The sequence below is a fragment of the Watersipora subatra genome, chromosome 11, assembly GCF_963576615.1.
Source record: "Watersipora subatra chromosome 11, tzWatSuba1.1, whole genome shotgun sequence".
NCBI classification, from domain to species: Eukaryota; Metazoa; Bryozoa; class Gymnolaemata; order Cheilostomatida; family Watersiporidae; genus Watersipora; species Watersipora subatra.
The window spans coordinates 41,350,073-41,369,892 of record NC_088718.1 but is presented as its reverse complement, the minus strand read 5'-3'; the positions used below and the strand labels follow the sequence as shown (position 1 = coordinate 41,369,892).

At 33.4% G+C, this 19,820-nt stretch overlaps 1 protein-coding gene across 1 annotated transcript in view; it reads right to left on the bottom strand.

Annotated features, from left to right (window-relative positions):
• The window catches only part of LOC137408175 (cysteine sulfinic acid decarboxylase-like), a 27,708-nt gene continuing 7,888 nt past the window's right edge, over positions 1-19,820 (bottom strand). The window contains exons 3-11 of the mRNA XM_068094575.1: positions 17,553-17,643; positions 14,282-14,369; positions 13,055-13,198; positions 12,245-12,379; positions 11,186-11,346; positions 7,355-7,454; positions 3,499-3,633; positions 2,222-2,434; positions 1-368 (exon numbers count right to left, since the gene is read on the bottom strand). Coding sequence (XP_067950676.1) covers positions 195-368; positions 2,222-2,434; positions 3,499-3,633; positions 7,355-7,454; positions 11,186-11,346; positions 12,245-12,379; positions 13,055-13,198; positions 14,282-14,369; positions 17,553-17,643 — 1,241 coding nt within the window. The 3' untranslated portion in view covers positions 1-194. The remainder of the gene's footprint in view (positions 369-2,221; positions 2,435-3,498; positions 3,634-7,354; positions 7,455-11,185; positions 11,347-12,244; positions 12,380-13,054; positions 13,199-14,281; positions 14,370-17,552; positions 17,644-19,820) is intronic.

Below are 19,820 nucleotides of genomic sequence, written 5' to 3'. Positions count from 1 at the left end.
AACTTATCTCTCAACAACACTTTATTTCATTAACAACTGTTTTTAAAAAGTAAGTAAGCCTTTGGTTTAAGCATGGAAAGCACTTTCCATATGCTGAATTATATTTAAAGTCTTAGAGACTGCACAAAATGAGTGATTGGAGTGGCTGAAGGGACTACCTGAAAAGTATTAAAAAAACATTAAAAGAACTAAGTCTACAGTTTGTCTCCAAACTCTTGTATGACTCGTATCACCTCATCCATATCCTCGTGTGTGTTCATAGCACTGGCTATAACCATTCGAAAAAAGTTGACATATTTTCCTTCAGGCTGATAGCCAATCATCATTCTTCCAGTCATTTGCATCTGGCCTTTAATCTTTGGCGCCACCTAAAAAATTTTGTTTTCATTACACAGCAATTTGGAAATACGAGACTACTGTCCAACTTTAACACACCAAGTTTATCTATTTCAGAATTTGCTTTGTATGTTGGAGTTGTCACACGTTGAAGCAAATATTTTTGTAAGAATACAGTCTATCTTGTTTAGTTTTTTTCTCAAGCTCCAAGATGCAACAATAAATACTTTTACGTATACATGAGTTTTTAAAACAAATGTATTTTATAAAATTATAAGTCAAAAACTAAATTTTGAAACAGAAATTACTTGCAAAAATTAATTATCAGAGCAGTTACCTATAAAGAAGTTGTATTTCTTATTAAGAAATGCAGGAATGGGTGTGAATGATCAGCATTACATATATTTGGTAGTAGAGCAATAGAAATACACGGCATAATTTATATTAGATACAATTCAAATCCATTTGTATATTTTATTAATGTTTCTATGTTTTATTTATACTTTTGATGGTTTTGTAATTTTATAATTAAAAATGGTAAATATCTATAAATTGTGGACATTGTATGCTGAAGATTATTTTGTACATCACGACTACTATTTGCTCAAATATTACGTCAATAATTAAAATATTCTTATGGAGAGGTGGTAGGTCAAGGTTTTACCATTACAGAATATCTCTACAGATCAGCGGGATTCAGAAGGCCTTAACTAGTTTGCACATTTACTCAAGCTTGTACTCCGTGTGTCCATCAGTGTTTATGAAGAGTGGAGAGAGCTCTTACAACAAATCTGGCTAGCGAAGAGTTGGCCAGCAACCATGAACTGTGTATTTATAGGATGCAGCAGCAGTTTAAGACCAGAGTGTGGTATGAAACACTGGCCTGCGGCTTTGTAGTCCAATATTTAAGCTTTTGCACCGCTTTAACAATATTGACGTTTGAAACCATTTGCTTATGAAGTTTATCAGTCAAAAATATTTACAACTTTATAACTGAAAACTACAATTACTTATAATAATAACTTGTCTAACATCGTGTCATTGAGTAAGTATAGCAAATATAAGTAGCTATCACAACCCAGTAGCCAATAATCTCCTGATTTGATTTTTCTACACAAACTTTATGGTTTTCTAGTTGTGAATAAAAAGGAAAGCCTGCGATTAATTCATTAGGCACCATATAAAGGCTAAGCTCTGGAAATATCTAAAATTGTAATGTGCAAATAAAAATTAATGATTTTTCCAAACAAGTAGCTTCTACTATCTTTGCTCCCAAAGGCCTAGTCAGAATATCAATTTTTGACTATCAATTATTATTTATCAATTATTAATATCAATTATTGATAGCAATAAAAACTCTCTACACTCTGCCAGTTTGTGGATTTACATACACCCAGGTAAAATTTGAAACACATAGCTTACCAGAGCCTAGTTTTTCCCATTCTACCAGCAGCCTACTCCATTTTTTTACCTTTTAAACTTGCCAGCATGTACTGCAGTTGCAAGGTTCACTCATAGCTGCCTTAATTAACAAATCTATGTCAGCAATTAGCAAAATCTTGCATGGTGCAGCACTGCAGCTGAGTATCAAAGTTTAAACAAGATATGTGTATGAAACTAAAATATTTGACTTTTTATTGCAGTAATGTGGCGACATAAGTTTTATCATTTTTTTTGACAACCATAAACGCGGCTTTTCATGGGAAGTCTGCTTTATAAGCCCAAAAGCAACAAACAAAATGTCTTCATACCATCTAAAAGTGGTCCATTAATTCTGGTAAAATTTGGACAACTCTGTGCTGCCTGCGTGTAGTCAAAAGTGGAAACAAAATGGACAGTATATCTGTTGCAATCTGATATTTTAGTGTATCAAATTTATGCTTACCAATGAAAGCTTTTGCCACCATTCCTCATTCTCCTCTTGACCACGAAGGCTTGGCGGAATGTACCAGAAACACGTGTTGGTGCACTCTTGCTCATCAAACAGAAGCCGGAATCCTGGAGTCTCGCTAAGCCTTTGTCTCAGGTACTCCGCATTGCTAAAGCACTCTTCAATCCTCTCAGCCATCCCTCTGCTGCCGTATGCTTTCCACATCATCTAAGGCAGCATCATAACACTAGCAAAAAATAGCAAACTAAAGCTTTCTAAAAAAAAATTTATAATCAAAACTGAAAACTTAAAAATTGTTTTTGATTGAAAAAGAGCATTTCAACATTTGCGATAGAGCTTTTAGTTTAAATGGTGAAATACTAAAAGATTTTTAAATGGCATAAGCGATCACTAATCAAGATAGTAGAACTAGCTAACAGTTGCTATTTAAAATGGTTATGATACTATAAATGTATTACAAAAAATGCTTCCACTACTCAATGAAATATAAATACATTGATGGAATAATGTAGCATCAAAAAGTATTTTAAAATTAATTTTCAGTGCATTTGTTATTATTACGAAATTTACAAAAAAAATTTGAAACACTTTTGAGAATTTTTTGGAGAAAAAGCACCATATTAAACGAATATCGTAAAAAAAATGACAAATCTTTAACAATAGTCAGGAACATAGCACTACATGTAGTTTATTAGAGGAACAAAAACACAATGACAACCAATCAGTTTACAGATCTAATAGTAGCAGCTGTAGTTGTTTTATTTATTATTAATTTTTAAGATCCTTCAGTTATACAGTTTATTTACTACAAATTATCCAAAAATTACAAGGTGGCCTAACGGATTTTCCGATAGCATACAACTCGGAGTTTCCAAAATATCACCAAATGCTCATGCCATTCAATTAATGCACAGTTCCATAAGCAGCAAAGCTATCCATTTGTTGGTAAACTGTTACATATTAAAAACTTTTTGATTTACATAACGCCTTGATATCTTTTACTGACAATTACAGCTAAACAACTAAAAGGTATGAGACACTGTTTTTAACTGGCTACCAGTAAATCCTTTCATTGATTTTCCCAAAGACAAAGTCAGCGCAGCGATGGAGATAATTGATAAATTTTTAAACCATTTTGTTTGATGTAGAAGCTACCAATCCAAGATAAATATTACACACGCTGCTAAAAACATACTAAACGGTTCAAATATTTCACCTGTTATAAAACAGTTATTAGTAATTTTATTAAAAGTGCTACTGTTGTCGCATACCCATAATTTAAAGGCATCTATCTTCCTTCCACACTGCACAGACTTGTCTCCGGTGTCTAGACTGCAGTCATAAATCTTATCTTGTTGAAAAAGGTATCGAGCATTCGTTGAGTGTGCTTCAGCCAGCAACCCTTTCTACAAATTCAAAACAAGGTCAATATCATTTAATTGTAGTATTGAATTGGTTTGTCACAAACTTCTTAAAAAGTTTTGATGGTAGACCTTATAGCAGTACGTATTTTAAAAATACATCAAATACAGTAATTGAATCACCATAATTTAGGTCGAATAGTTTTATACCAGAAATAAACAACTCATATCTTAATTTTTATTTTGCGTAATAAAACATAAAGTTTTGTTTTGCTGATTATTGTTAAAAGTTTTTCATAAATATGAAAAAAATGAATATTATGATGATTTCACACTCTATGACAATAGGGTTTGTGTACTCTGTGATGCGTGTACATTAGCAGATCATCAGACATAGTTTACAAAAATTGTGATCAGCTGACAATCTTCAAAACAAATCCTTCCATTCAGTTGACTACATATTTGCTAAAAATTGGCTGAGCTGCAGTTTAAATTTTTGTCAATTTGCAGATGATTTTGTAGTTGTTTTACTCAATGATAGCAGATGAGTGCAGTTTCCCTTTCTCCTTTTGTACTTTGCAGATAAATATAAATTATAATTTTAATATAATTAATTATAAAATAACGAAGGTATTTGCATGCATAGTGTCTATTGATATTATAATTTAACCAATGGTTTCGCTTGTTTTGTTTATCAATCGTCATAAATAATCACCAAAATTTAATTGCAGAACATCAGCTAGTATGGCTACCGCTTTACCATAAAAATATAAATTTAAAATATATCTTCTTTAAATACTTTACAAAACTTGAAACATAGTTTTATTCCAAATAAACACATAAAATATATAATAGCGATGATTAATATTATAAATACCTGGGAACAATTAACTACAATTTGTTCCTTATCTGTCAGACAGACATAATTTTATTTAATTTATTTATTTAATTTTATTTAAAGGTTGACTTGCAACAAAATTCACATTACAGTTATTTGGTGTCAAAAGATTCACCATGTCTTACTCTGTTGTGTTGCGGGTGCAAAATATGTGGGAATACGACTACAAGCTCTTAAAAGCTAAAAAACGAAAAGCCGCCGTAAATTGGAATTCGTTTATTTCGATGATGTAGACATGAAATTTGGCTATTGTCTTGTCACATGATATTCTCACGTGACTTAAAAGGCCAATAAAAAGCTCAATATAAAACCTATCGTAGCACTAGTTTATGACAAACACTTTCGGGTTTTACCAAAGACCCCGTATCAATTATAGATGCTCGATACTTTACAGTTTCAGCTTGGCCATTCGGTCCGACAATTCGAAGTACGTGTACGACTTGCGATCATAAAAAATGTCAAATTCTGAAGAGTTAAGACCCTGGCGTTTCGAGCCTGACGCTCTATCTGATGAAGATCCTCAACAGAATCAAACTTCCCAGCAAGTAAGCACCGCCACTAGCCAGCTCTTATGTGCCAAGCTAGTTAGTAGTAACAGTTATAGCTAGAGAGTGATAGAACGAATATTACTATATATATATGAATTTAATGATGATACATGTAAATATCGCTTCATATTGCGAAAAAATACTTACATATTTTTCTTGAATGAAAACATTAACAATTTTAATACGATAAAGCGTGTCTGCCATTTACGATAAATCAAACTTGAACTGAAACTAACATTATCTGATCATTTGACTTACAATTCCCTCAATATGGCGCGAAAGATTTCTACAGCATTTTTTGACCATCACAGGTGACCAACAGGCTCATCATGTTTATCAGAGGGTGATATGCAATCGTTCAAGCTAAGATTAAAAAATTAAACAGGTTTTTATGGTAGGTTTTGAGATATCAGTGCTCAGAGTGGCAGCATTATGATGCCGATGAAATAGACGCGTAAGAACAATAGACATGGTTTTATTGAATGTGTGAAGTATATTTGTGTAAATATTTCGACGAATAAGGTTGCATGAAAGTGTAAACAGAAACCATCTCTCACATCTACATCACATTTCAGCCGTTTTGCAAAGAGAATCCAAACTACGGCGGTCTCGTGTGGCGCGATTAACTGTTTGTTTTTGAGCTTTTAAAAGCTTTTAATCACATTTCCACATATTTGGCACCTACAAAACAACAGAGTAAGACATGGTGACTCTTTTGATACCAAATAACTGTAATGTGAATTTTATTGCAAGTCAACCTTTAATGTTTTCAAGTGGATGAAGAAAGTTGCTAATGTAAACATTTCTCTCAATAAAATAAGAAGATTTATTTTTATTGCTGCAGCTGCTGCATTTTCATATGTGCTCCACTTGGTGGCCCACTGACCTAGGCATATGATTTTAACTAAACAAAACCTACTAGCATTATTTGGGATTTCCTTTAAACATGAAGTCTAAAGCTGCATTCACACCAGCCGATTTGCAAACCAAGTTTTTGTGGCCAATCTCTAAATGATTTTATGGAAGCTTTTGGCCAGATTTTTTTTATTCACACTAGGCTGAGTTTGGACCGAGAGAGGGCAATTTGGCCAGTTTTTATTTGTAAAGTTAAATAAATTTAGCTGATATATTTTAGTGAGTCATACTTTGCATTTTGTTTACTGTTTCCTACAATGTTTCTTGTGGATGTTTTTAGCAAGTTTACTAACTATTTGGCACTGCCCAGTTCATCACTAATAATGCGTAACTATAGGGAGGATGATATTTTGCTAACATCATCTCAGCTCATCACCAATAATAGATAAGTAGCCACATTATAGGAAGGATTATCTTTTGCCTTATATGCTTTAACATCACATACGTAACAACATAATAGCTGTTTCATCTATTATAGCAACAGCATGGTAATTGAAGCAGTTGTTTCAATTATCATGCCGTTGCTATAATAGTCAAACACATACTTGTCAAGTCTCCCGGTTTGGCCGGGGCCCTCCAGTTTTTTAAGTCAGTCTCCCTTTTGCACAAAATCTCCCGTTTTCCTCCAGCTTTTTCAATAAAAGTAGTGGTTTAATTTCTTTACTTGTCGTTTTCTCTTTGTTTACTAGTTGTGAGCCCTCATCATCACACAAAGTTAGCAACAATGAAACAGATCGCTATTAAACCATATGTTTGCCATAAAACCTGGGCTATTTAGATTTAGCAACATTGATGTCCAACGATTTGCTCCACAGTTTTTTATCAATAAACAAAAATTATACATGGAGCTGTGACGTATCGTTGGCAAACAACCATGACCACACATAGATAGTAGAGTACCCGAACATTGGATAAAATCGTAGAAGGGCCTCCTATGTAGGTACCAATGAAGAAAAAAAAACTTCACAAAGAAATCTAGGCTTCAGATTCAACTACTACATTTACCATCAATCTCACACTTTTTTTTCTCAACTGCTTGGCAAGTATGGTCAAAGAAATAATAATTCTGTTGATAGCAACCTTCATGGTGCTATCAGCAGAATTATTACTCGCGAGTAAAGCTATGATAAAAACATGCACAAATGTGAAAACAAATATGGCGTTCGCTTTAAATGGCAATGTGTGAATCGCTGTGAAAGTGATTTCATTGGCTACTCCAATTGAAATCCGACCTTGAATCGGCCACCTATCGGCACTGCCTCATAAAATTTCTTCTTTGGATAAAATAGGTCTTGGGGCCGTTTGCTTTGTCCGCAATACGCAATTCTCAGTCTGTGAGAAAATTGGCCAGAGAATCGGACTGAAATCGGCTGGTGTGAACGCAGCTTAGAGAATAGTTGCTTACGTGTTTGGTGATTATTGGGGCGCATTGAAGTATTGCACCGGCCATCTTATGGGGGTCCCAGGCTACTGAATCCGATCTTTCTACTCCTTTTAGTTTGTACCTTTAAAAATAAACATCTTTATGAGGTTATCGAATGTAAATCGATCACCAGTCACTTGAAGAGCACAGAAGCACCAAAACAAAACTGTAGTGACTCTAGAGAAAAACACTAAGTCGGAAACAGTACAGTTAACCTATTCCAACAATCTCATCATATATATATGGTCATTTAGTATTGCGAGAAATTCTAGTTTCTAAATAATAATAATTAAAAGCACTCAATACACCATGTTCAAAGTGAATTATAGTATGAAGTATATTATGGGGAGTACGTAGCTGGTGGTTAATCATGATAGATCTGTTTTGAACAGACCCAGGTCTGCTTTCATTAGGTGATAACTTAAAAAAAGAGATTATTTTTCAGATTTTTCGAGTATATAATATAAATATATATGTATATATAAATATATATATATATAATGTATAATATGGAGAGTATTTATAATTAATAATCTGTCGATTAATAATGACAGATCGGTTTCAACTCTCATAAGGTGATAACTTGAGAAACAAAAACTTTTTCTCAACTATTTCATAAATATATGTAAGTATATATACACACATATATATATACATGCATATACCTACATACATATATACAAGTACTAGCTGTGCTTTCCGGCGTTGCCCGGGTATTAAAAAGTAGCTTATAAACAATGAGAAGTAATGAGAATTGCATGCCTCTTGCTATTAGCCTGGCACATTGCCAAAGGAAAATTTGAGTATGCTTAATCCTTCGTTTTTTTGTGACGTCATTCTATCGTTGTCTGCCATCTTTATGGACAACTTTTATTGTTAAAAACATGAAGCTTCTGCAATTAATTATTGCAAACAATGCTTTTGTTTGCAAATATTTTATTTTAGTATCAAAACAACACCGGAAAATACTATTAATCAAGAGAATGACGATTTTTTTCTACAAAAATGGCAGCTTTTTCGTGGACGAGCGCATGTGCAAACAGGGTGATGACGTAAAAAAAGGATAGATAATGAGAGCTACTAGCTTCTCGTGACTTTATGCTATGACCCTGTGTAGTAAGCAAAGCCATTGGGTATTTGCTTCCATACAGCGACATATATCAGCTAGCTTTGAAATCAATCTCTGCGACCTAATTGGTACGGCACCATACTTGCAAACGGAAAGCTCTAAGATCAAATCTTCTTCGGTGCAGATTTTTTATTCCAAGATTTTAATTGCTATAGACGGATTGCAGACATACGACAGACGACATACTTTCAGAAAAATATATATAGAAGATATACATATACATCAGAGCTATCATCTCAGAAATTTGATGGGCACCGTCTTACAACGCACTATTTTGTCGAACCGCCAGTGGCAGCCTGACGAGTGCCAAGCTTGAAACAATATTGTAGCTGCCACGAAAAATTTTAGTCTTATAGCATCTAGTATATATATATATATATACAATATATAAATATATACATAATACATGATATATATATTTCTATATATTTATATACATATTTCTATATATTTATTCATTTTATCTAATCCCACTCAACTCTATGTGTCAAAGCAGAGATACAGACCCAAACAAATAAAATCCCATATAGGAAAATTTTTATAAACACTCCAGCATTTATCAAGCAAGTGTCAGCAAGCTTTGATTGAATTTGCTTTGGCAAGTGATTTGGATCAAGTTCCGTAATTCAGTTTGCTAACAACACCTGGCCAAAGGATTTGTCAGAATTAACTTTGACTTGATTTAATTACTTATTAACACTCTGTAGGACACTAATTAGATATATAAATCACTATTACAAAAATATGTACCCTTTTTCGCCGTGAACCAAATAAAATAGTTTTTCGCTATATTATGACAAATCTTATTTTTAAAACCATCACAAACAAATTAAAAATATTTTGTTTTTTTGTTTTTATCCGTTAGTATTAAAGATTTTATGAAAGACGTGTCAATGCCGACAGTTTAATGTTGCTTCATTCAGGTCAATGCACTGCAAAATATAAGTTCTGATAGCTAGCAATTTTCTAAGACTCTCTCATGAACTGTTTGTCTCTGAGGTGGAAAAATAAGACCACCACAAAAACCAGGGTGATGAAAAAAATGCTTCTAGCATGAATATGATTGGTTCTTTGTTTCTGAAATCTTGCTGGCCAAAGATATGCAGCTTTTGGTTAGAAACATATAACTTTTCTCTGGTTTATGAGTAAAATGAACAGGTGTGACACATGAACTGTTACATGTGTGACACGTCCAGCTTGTTGATGAAGAAATCCAACTTATGAGCAAGTTGCGCATGTTTACGTCTGTATCATGATGTGAAGATCAGCTCATTCGGTCAGGTGTCTCTGAGCCTCTTAAACTGTTCCCTTCTTTGTTACAGTAAACCACAATTTACTCATATGTGCATAAAATTTTCTCTCTTGTACTACCGACAATTTATTCATTTTTTCTGAGCTATTAATTTATGGCGTTAATGATTTTTATAGCGGCTTTACTGAGTTGTCTTCATATTAAAAGAAAGAAAAAAAATTGGTGTCGTGGCTCTTTAAGTAATAAAAGCAGCTATTTTGATATGCTTCTGCAAGTTTTTCTTTTTAATCAAGGAGTCCAAGTTTAACCTTTGAACCCTTATTTATGCCATGATAGTAAGAATTCTTAAGCTGCTTTTAACTGATAGTTGACAGATTTTGTCAAAATCTTGATCAGCCAATAAGCTGCGGTTTAAAACTGTTCAATTTGTGAACTGAACAGAGCCATTTTTCAGTTGTGACAACCAATCAGAGCATATTGAATGCAGTTATATTTTTTCACGTAGAACAAGATAGCGTGTGCTCATAATCAATAAGAATAATGAGCATATTTGAGCAAGTAATATCAATCGGCAGTGTTGATTGGTTAATGCACTCATTTCTGAAACAAACTGGCAGACATAAAAATTTGCTGAACGTTAATAAAAGGCAACCAAGGCATAGCATGAGCAACTTCCATAGTGAGTTTCACTATTTGTGTGACTCGCTTAAATTTCGTTTTTGGCTTTTTTATGTAAAACTAGTACCTCTGGCAGTAGAGATCATCAGGCATGCTTATAAGGCGCAGAGAGTAAGTATGTACACAACTATTCACAAATACTTGTAGGTAGATGGCCAGCCCAGGTGTCAGAGTGTCGAGCTGCTAAACTGAATATCACTAGCCCAAATCCCAACCTCTAACCATGGACTTGGACAGACAGAGCGACACAACTCTTACTAAAGTAATGATTGTTCTTATGAGTAGCTCAAGCAAAGGTCACCAAAAATCAGCCATAATTAGTGAAAAAGACATTCTTATGCAATCATACTATTTGTATACTGTAGTTCAGCTGTTGTACCCAAACTTACAGCAACCGCCATCAGCCAGTATTATATTTGCTCTCTATGTTGTTTAGGAATCTATATATATATTTCTCAAAGTCCGTCTGTTTTCCGGCTATAGCTATTATTAGAACACCTGAGCTGGACAACAATGCAGACTCAAATTCATGGCTTACCGTCATCAGCCAGTATTGCTCTTTACATTGATTGTGTAAGAATATGTAAAGAAAACTTGAAAAAAAGCTTAACAACTGCTTTTGTGGAAAAACACATAGACTTTTATTTCCATAGCTCACAGCGGCATTTCCAATCTAAACCGATTGAAACTAAAAATTTCTATGGCAGTTTCATTTTTAAAAGAACTAAATTGGTTTTAGGGAAATAGCTCAAACCTTAGTTTTGGTGAGAGAAGAGCAGCACCACCCCAACAAGCATCGACATGAAGCCAGACATTATCATGCTTAGCACATACGTCAGCGATAGGCTCTAGAGGGTCATAAGCGCCACGAACAGTTGTACCAGATGTTGCATTAACCATCAAAGGTTCATAGCCCTGCAAATATTATTAATACCAGTAGTTTATATTTGATTTTGGCAAGTTCTATGAGTTTATTGAGTGTTTGTCAAATTTCACAGAGTACAAAAGATGAGACAGTCATACAAATTCATTAAAGACAAGCAGGTTCAGACAAGATTCTGACTGCATGCATTTCTGATTAGGTCAAGTCTTTGAACTATAATTTTAAAAGTTTTAGTTAAAGATTAACTTGCGCAAAACTTTAGTAGATTTTATAAGAAAGTATCAGAATTTTTCTATCATTTGCGATTGTTTTTAATGTTTGAGGTGATCTAGCTGCTAGGATGTTTCAAGATTAAAATTGACAAGACTTGATTAAATTGAAATGCTCGCATCAAACAAAAATGCAATTGCTACATCTACGGTTGTAAAAAGATCGACAGAATAAAGAAGCATAACACCGCAACTTGAACACAATAGCTGATACCAACTATAGCAACCGTAACAACGAGTGACTTAATTTTTAGCAACTAGCAACTAGTGATGTCATTCTGCATGCATCTTTTTTCTGAGAGTTTTAATTGCAATCAAATTTTTTCAATTTTAATTCTGAAATGCCCTGGCAGTCAGATCATCTCAAACATTAGAAACAACTAAAAATGATACAACATACTGATACCTGCTGACAAAATCAACTAAAATTTTATGCAGGCTCATTTTTAAAATATTGGAAGCTCACAGGTACAGTACAATATTGAATTTGATTCACTGTTTTATATACATGTAAGAGTAAACTGAAAATATAAAAATTCCTTTGTAAGTTGTGGCACCTTTTAGAAACATTACATAAACACAGAGCAGACAACTCCTATCTAAACATAGCCAATACAATTAAACCAGCAAGATTTTTTCACTAATACAAAAACCGACCTACTTTTGACTTAGAATCCATAATTGCTTCATCCAACTTTTCTGGCAGCATTCGTCCAGCGGCATCCGTCTCTATATGTATTATATTATCTAGGCCAAAGCCCATGAAGAATGCTGCCTTCTTTATAGAGTAGTGACTCTGCAGTTGAAAGCAACAGTTTAAATTTGATTTACTTTAATGGTGAGCCGATGATAACAGAGTTACTAGTACAACCAAAGTAATAACAAAGCAGTGTTAAACTATATATTAGAGCAAAAGAATATAGTGCGTTATAGCTGTTTCACAAGCCTAACAAATAAAGTTTTTTTTTAATTCTTTCAAGTTGTTCTAGAGCTGCCTAAATTTAAAAAATCAAAAGTTAAACTTTAAATCAGCCTTTGGAGTAGCATCTTAATATTTAGTTAGTCAATCCTTTTGGTCAATCACAGGATAAGATAAAATGAATGCCCAATAGATAAATTATATGTTTTAGGAATAATTCGATAACAGACAGAGCGTCTACAAAACGTGCTCCTCAAATATGTAGAGTATATATGGTCTGTGATAATAGAGAAGTGAGTTTATGTCATAAATGTCAAAGAGCACAAAAAATTATTACGTGGTCCTATAATTACAACCACCAGTGTGTATAAATAGGGAGTACAGATGTGCCTAAACCTACTCTGAATAATTATTTATGCCAAATCAGCGATATAGACTATTCTGCAATTTGACATCACTTATCTAGAGTTTATTAAAAAATAAGTTCGTAAAAATGCTGGACTTTTATATGGAAAAAGGTAAGCATGTGTACCCTAAAGAGTTGCTACTTACCAGTGTAGATGTGTATATATGAACTGGAGGGATTCCTTGAATTCCTTTGGTTTTACTCTCGGGGTACCTGTGATGACGTGCCAAACTCAAACCATACATGTTGGCTAATGAACCACCAGGGCAGAAGATTCCATCCTCTTGTCCCTGAAGGACAATAAATGGGAGAGGTAGTTCCATGGTTGTTACTGTCTGCTGGTGCTCAGATTAAACTTACCTGCTCTAAGTTTAGTCATAGCAGATTATTGAAATTTAAACTTTGCATACTCACTAGTACAAATGATTTCAAGTACTTTATAATGTATAATTATGTTATTATATGTACTAAATATTATATTAGATAACCAATATGGGAGAGTTTTGTAGCAGATTCACTTTTTTGTGGTTCAGACGTATTTTTCCTTTATTTAATCCATTAATTGCATTGATACCAATGTTGCCAGTATCTAAGGCTACGTGAATAACACTGAGAAAAATAAGAGTAATAAGCGTGGTATATTAATAATACTAGTAATTATCTTTATCATCGTATTTTATCGGAGAGTATGATATATGATTCTAACAACTGGAATCAAATATAGATAGACATGAACTTGATTATCATTGGTCAATGTCATTCAAAGTGAATCACATAATAAACAAAATAACAAAATAAGGTATTAATTACTTTCAAAAAAAGTTGATTAGTTACCATGTTATATATAGCATGGTAACTAACATGTAACCTATAATACAAAGAATATATTTCCAGAGCTATTTATTGCGTTAGTTACCATTTTATGGTAACTAATGCAATTAACCGCTCTGGAAATATATTCTTTGTATTATAGGTTCTATGAGTTGCAACTGCATTCATTGTTATATGTAATTATGTAATAATAGTTATTATAATTATTATACGCCAACCAGTTCAAAAGTTATTAATTACTAAATAAGTAGTGTCCGCAGTGTTGCTGACCAGAAATGCAATAAATGCATACGATGTGGTGTCTCCTGAATGTATCTATGCATATTCACTAAATAATAACTATAATATATAATGTTATATGATGTAAATATTTACTGTTTATGATATTTTTTAGATTTGAAAATTTTTTAAAGAAATTTATAAAATAATGTACATAACAAATTTATAAATGCTTTATAAATATTTTATTAATTATATTAATTGGTTTATATTTCACTATATTATAAGTATAATATATAAAGTTGACAAGCTATCACACAAACCTTTGGATATCCTATGAATTCTGTAGAGAATTTACTGATGAATTCCTGTTCAATAAGGGAGACAACTGGAGCAATCTCATATGTGAACCTAAAATAAAAGTGATGGTTACTGGATTAGCTTTGGTTCAAAACTCATTGTTTGTTACAACTGAACAAAACTTATTAAAATTATATAATAGGAAATAAATCAACTGAAAAGAATTAGATGTGATGTTTAGAGAAATTAAACACTGTGATACTGCCGAGTGATATTGTTGAATTTCGTGACTAACTTAGTCGCAAATGTGAGTTAGCAAAAATATTGTTTCCAAAGAGCTAACATGACAACAGAACTATTACCAATGCTGTGCTATAGACCCTTCCATCATTACTTCCCATATGAAAGATAATGCAGCTGTCCAGTTGTTGCATATTAGAGTACAAGCAATAAGGCCTATGGTAATGCATGCATTAATTCCGTAAATCTATACTGTGATTCTTGCAGTAAAATGCGCAGTAATACTTGTTATTTATAAATGTGGAGTATTCAGTTTATTGACAGAAACTTTGTTAGCTGTGTTCATCTTGACAGTTGGGAACAAAGAGAAAGTTTTATTTAAAAAGGTTATGGGTACCAATAAGCAATAAGCTTTCAGAAAGCATAAGAAAGCACTATTAAAACCATAAAACTGCTATTATTGCAATAATACATTCAGTAGTGTATGCAGTAAAACATTCACAAATACATCGAGTAATGCATGCACAAAGGCATTTATAACTGCATGCATTAATGCTTGCACCACTTCATGCAATAATTTATGCAGGGATTTATGCAGAAAGGTATGTGTTTGCTGAGTGAATTAATGCATGTATTAATGCATGCATTAATTCATAAAGTAATGCATGCATTACTTCATGAAATAATCGGTAAACACACCCTCTCTCGAGCCTCTGTTAAATACAGATAGGCTATTTATGCTGTGCTTCTTCACCTTTTCTCTTTCTCTATACATTCTTTTGGCATATTTAATAATAAGTGTAAACTTTTAACTAGTACATTAAAGATTAATTTTTTCATTTAGCCTCAGAGTATGCACAAGAATCTAAGCAAATGTTAGGCTACGGTAGAGTATGTTGCGGTAGATGTTACATATATTTACCAATTCGTTATTTTCACTTTGCTGGTATTTCTCTTTTCATTTACCATTTGATTTTGGTTGCAGCTGTGACAGGTATTAGACTAGCACCCAATACCGTATGTCCATAAAAAAAGTGTCGTTGCTAGTGTACATGTTTAATATATATATATACATTAATGGTTACGTTGATGGATTTGAGAAATTTTTTTTATATTCTCATTTACCATCTGTAAGCATATTTTTACATTCACAATTTTTAACATGGTGTCGTAACTCTGAGACGCCGTTAAAGGCTGGTTCGCACTATATCACCATATCTCGGCGTTGATGCCAAAATACTTCGATAATCGTCGATGATAGTTCACAGTATCACAAACCTATCCCGGTTGCATCAAGAAATACTCCGTAACGTAGTGTTTCCAACTCTCTTTTTAAATTTTCACGAAGAAACTTCTTTGTTTTCGCGTGTTGGAATTAAATACTAGTCTCGCAGCAACTATCATAAATGGATATGAATAAATCCCGCTATCCGTGGCAGCGATTTACTATCCTCATAATACTCACATTTGAAAGGCGGTCGTTGATGCTCGACGAAATATTAGGAAAGACAGATGACAGATGCAAATTTTCCCGACGTGCCTGCGTTGCTTCATCGGTGCCATAGGTTTACGGTTCAAATGATCGACGATAAGCGCCAAAAGGAAAATGCTGACTAACGGCGATATACAGTCATACTTTGACTTACGAGCTTAATGCGTTCCGAGATTGAGCTCGTATGTTAATTTACTCACATGTTGGTGCAATTTATTTATATATAGAACCATTAAATATATATTGATTGGTTTCCATACTCTAAAAATGCAAATAAAACACTCAAAACAAGATATCGAAACAGAGAGAACATGTTGGTTATTGTCCTAATTTACCAAATGCTTTCAAAAAGCAACAATTAAAAAATAATGCAAGGAAATGTGATTAATTAAAATGTAAAATTAAATACATACAATAGCAGCTAACGCTAGCATTTGCCAGGGAGGGAGATATAAGTTATCCTTCATTACAACAGTTGACTTTGATAAATTTGGATTTTATCAATGTTTTAAAAGACAAACGTAGAAGCAAACCTAAAAGCAAACTTTCATTTTTAACTTAACGTAATTAAAATTTCTTCGGCGTTCGTAGTTTGAAGTTTCTCGCTGGTTAGCTAATTTTTTTTTTGTTTTGCTTTCACGACTAGCCGGTCGTTTTAAGATAATCCATTTTGCGATTAGGACGAACGCAGGTGTCGTCACAAAAGGTTAAAACACGACCACTAGCCAACTTGTCCGAATGTCTATTTTTATAGTTTTGCTAGATAGCACCGGCCTTTTCATATAGCATCGTTTCAGTTACGCTGTCACCGGCCAATTGTTTATCCAATGCCTGAGCAGTCTCTCCGTCAGCGGTCGTGAAGATAGCTGCGCCGTTTAGAAACTATGGCCAGTCCTTTTGCGAACTAAATGCCCTAGATGTAATCTTTCGGTTTGATAATTGTGGATGTATTTCTGTCAGATTGCTGAGCTAGCTCAATCACGCATACACATTTTGCATATTTTTCAATAATTTTCCGTTTAATATCAACTGTTATCATTCGCTTTTTCCAAAGAAAAACTTAACTTTCGGTCAACGCAGGGTACTTTTGATTCACATAATTCTGCACTGAAAATTGCGCACAAAAAAACACGGTGCAAAAGTATAACCTGAGCAGTTGAAAAATACAGAGTAATGCTGTTCTCATAAAACATCTCCGGTATACTTGGCAACTGACTCACGTGATTGTATCTCAAACATGGCTTGTATCTTAGTGCTAAAACTTGCTTAAAAGCTGGCTCGTATCTCAAGTTTCTCATACGTTGGAGCACACGTAAGTTGAAGTATTACTGTAGTGTGAACCGGCCATAAGCGAGACTGCCTATATTACAAACTCTGTTAAAATTCCGCTACATTCATTATGGATACGCACCTGAACTCTGTATACCAGATATATTCTCTCTATACACACTTTCTATGCATATAGAATTTGACAGCACCCTACCTCAAGTCAGCACAGTTATAATATTTGTACTGCAATATTTTCTAGAAAATGGAAGAAATATAGTGTGACAGCAACTCACGCGGTAGAGTTCAGAGCTTCATTTATGATTGACCCGCTGACGGCGAATGCGTCTACTCCACCGTAGAGCTGGTTGAAAAAATATGGATGTCCTGTAAAAAAATGCAATAAAACAGTATAATTAATAACAAAGCCATCTAATATATTCTGACAATGTTCATAAACAATATGGCGACAAAACCTTGTAGGTGGCTGATCTAAAAGTGGAAGTATGTAAACTAGGTAAGCGAGCTCAGCTTACAAATGGACACACCGTAAATGCATTATAGTACATTCTGTAGATGATGTGATGAACAGGTATGAATATGAAATCTTTGAGACCGAAAGAAGTGTCTCCAGTTATGAGATATATATATATACTATATATATTATATATAATTATACATAATGTATATAACCTATATTTTATGCATAATATATATTATATATATAATATGTGTTATGTAATATTCTGCTAGTCTCTGTTGAATTTCCTAATTTGATAGTGCGCTTTACAATCCAGACACCTTGTACGATTCACTGCTTCTGCCCAGAATGAATGCCAGTTGATCTGTTGATCTTGGGTGGTCTCTGGGTCTTGTGTGATCTGGCTGACATGCCATAATATTATACATTTGATTAGGTGTGCTTGAAGTCATTTTTCTGTCAGAATTTGAGCCAACAACATGTAGTTTTTTAGCTCTGTTTTCAATGCTGATACTTTCTTTTATTTGTATACAAATTTCATCATTACGCCATTATCATATACATCTATGATCACAAATTAACCAGAAGGAAAATCACATACTATTTAGCAATCTCCTGGATATGTTATTAAGGTAAATGTCATGTCTTTCATTTTATGTTTTATTTTGTATGTTACCAATGGCTTCACATATGATCAGCTGTATAATTAACATTCTTTCAATAGCCTTTTATCAGCAATTAAGTTATTGTTTTGTTGTAGTTTCACGGAGGTGACAAGGATACATAATAAATTTGGATAAAATATACACTACGCCTCATCACCAGTATGTGACAACATAACTATGTACCAGCAGGTATCCGCTGCATGTTATATTAATATTTATTCATTTCGAGAAAATGTTAACCAACTTTCATGCTCGGTTGTCAATGCGTTACTTCAAGCCCACAGCAACAGAGTAATGATCACCGACTACAAGGGCATCGCTGCCTTGGTTTATATTATCAACTACATGTATATTGACTAGAGGTTACTTATGACGATCTTCCAGCTCTGAAGCCATATATATTTTGATGTTGAATAGCTGACGTTCTTAAAATGCTTAATAGATATCTAGAGTTAAACATCAAATAGTTTAACGTGGCCCCTGCTATGTTTAATTAACACAAAAATACCCAGGTATGTATAAACATGTATGCAGTAGTAATTTACACTTGGAAGTCTCACTATAGTAATATTAGAGAACTTAGTGGATCATGTTTCTATTTAGCAAACATGCTAAACAAGCCATTGTAGTCACATCTAATTTGAATAGTATCAACTATGAAATGTTATTCTAAGACTTTCTGTTTAGCAAATTTAAATGGGAAGGTTTTATATTGCTAGCAGCACCAGAAAGGCAATCTGTAATAAGCTTGACTACTTCATCTACTTGATCTTTTATCCGCTGACTCGCTGCCTTACTAATTAGGAAAAGTGAAAACATAATCAGCGATAGAAGCTATGATAAATTGCGTGTATTAATTTTTTTAAACTTTCAATATTCTCTTATGTGACAAAAAAATAAAACTTTGCATTAAAACAGGAAATGATGATAAGAAACAATGTCATGTGACCTGAAAACTATGAGTTACCTTTTTAGGAATCATATTAAAAAAGCTTGCAAAATCTTTTGAAAGTCAAATTTAAAAAGTTTTATGAACCAAAAAAGTTAAAAAAGTAAGAGTTATTCTTTACAAGCAAAAAATAAAAAATTGCTCTTAAAATTGGGTGTTGGTTTCCAATACCTCTTTTGTTTGTCAAAATTACCATCCAATTTTAGAAGCAGTCTTCGACTTATTTAATTTGGTCTCAATTTTAATGCAGAGTATCAATCTATACTAATAAATACCACATTGCCATTGTATATGTCTGTCTGTTAGTCCGCGTAAACTCTATGAATTTCCACTTTTATTGGCTGATTTTATTCAAGTCTCACACGCATATGCTCTATGTCTTTCGACTGGTTGCTAAACTTGTTTAGTTTCAAAACTCTATCTGGTTCTCTAGAACCAGATAGAGTTTTAAAACTGGAGACAGAGTTTC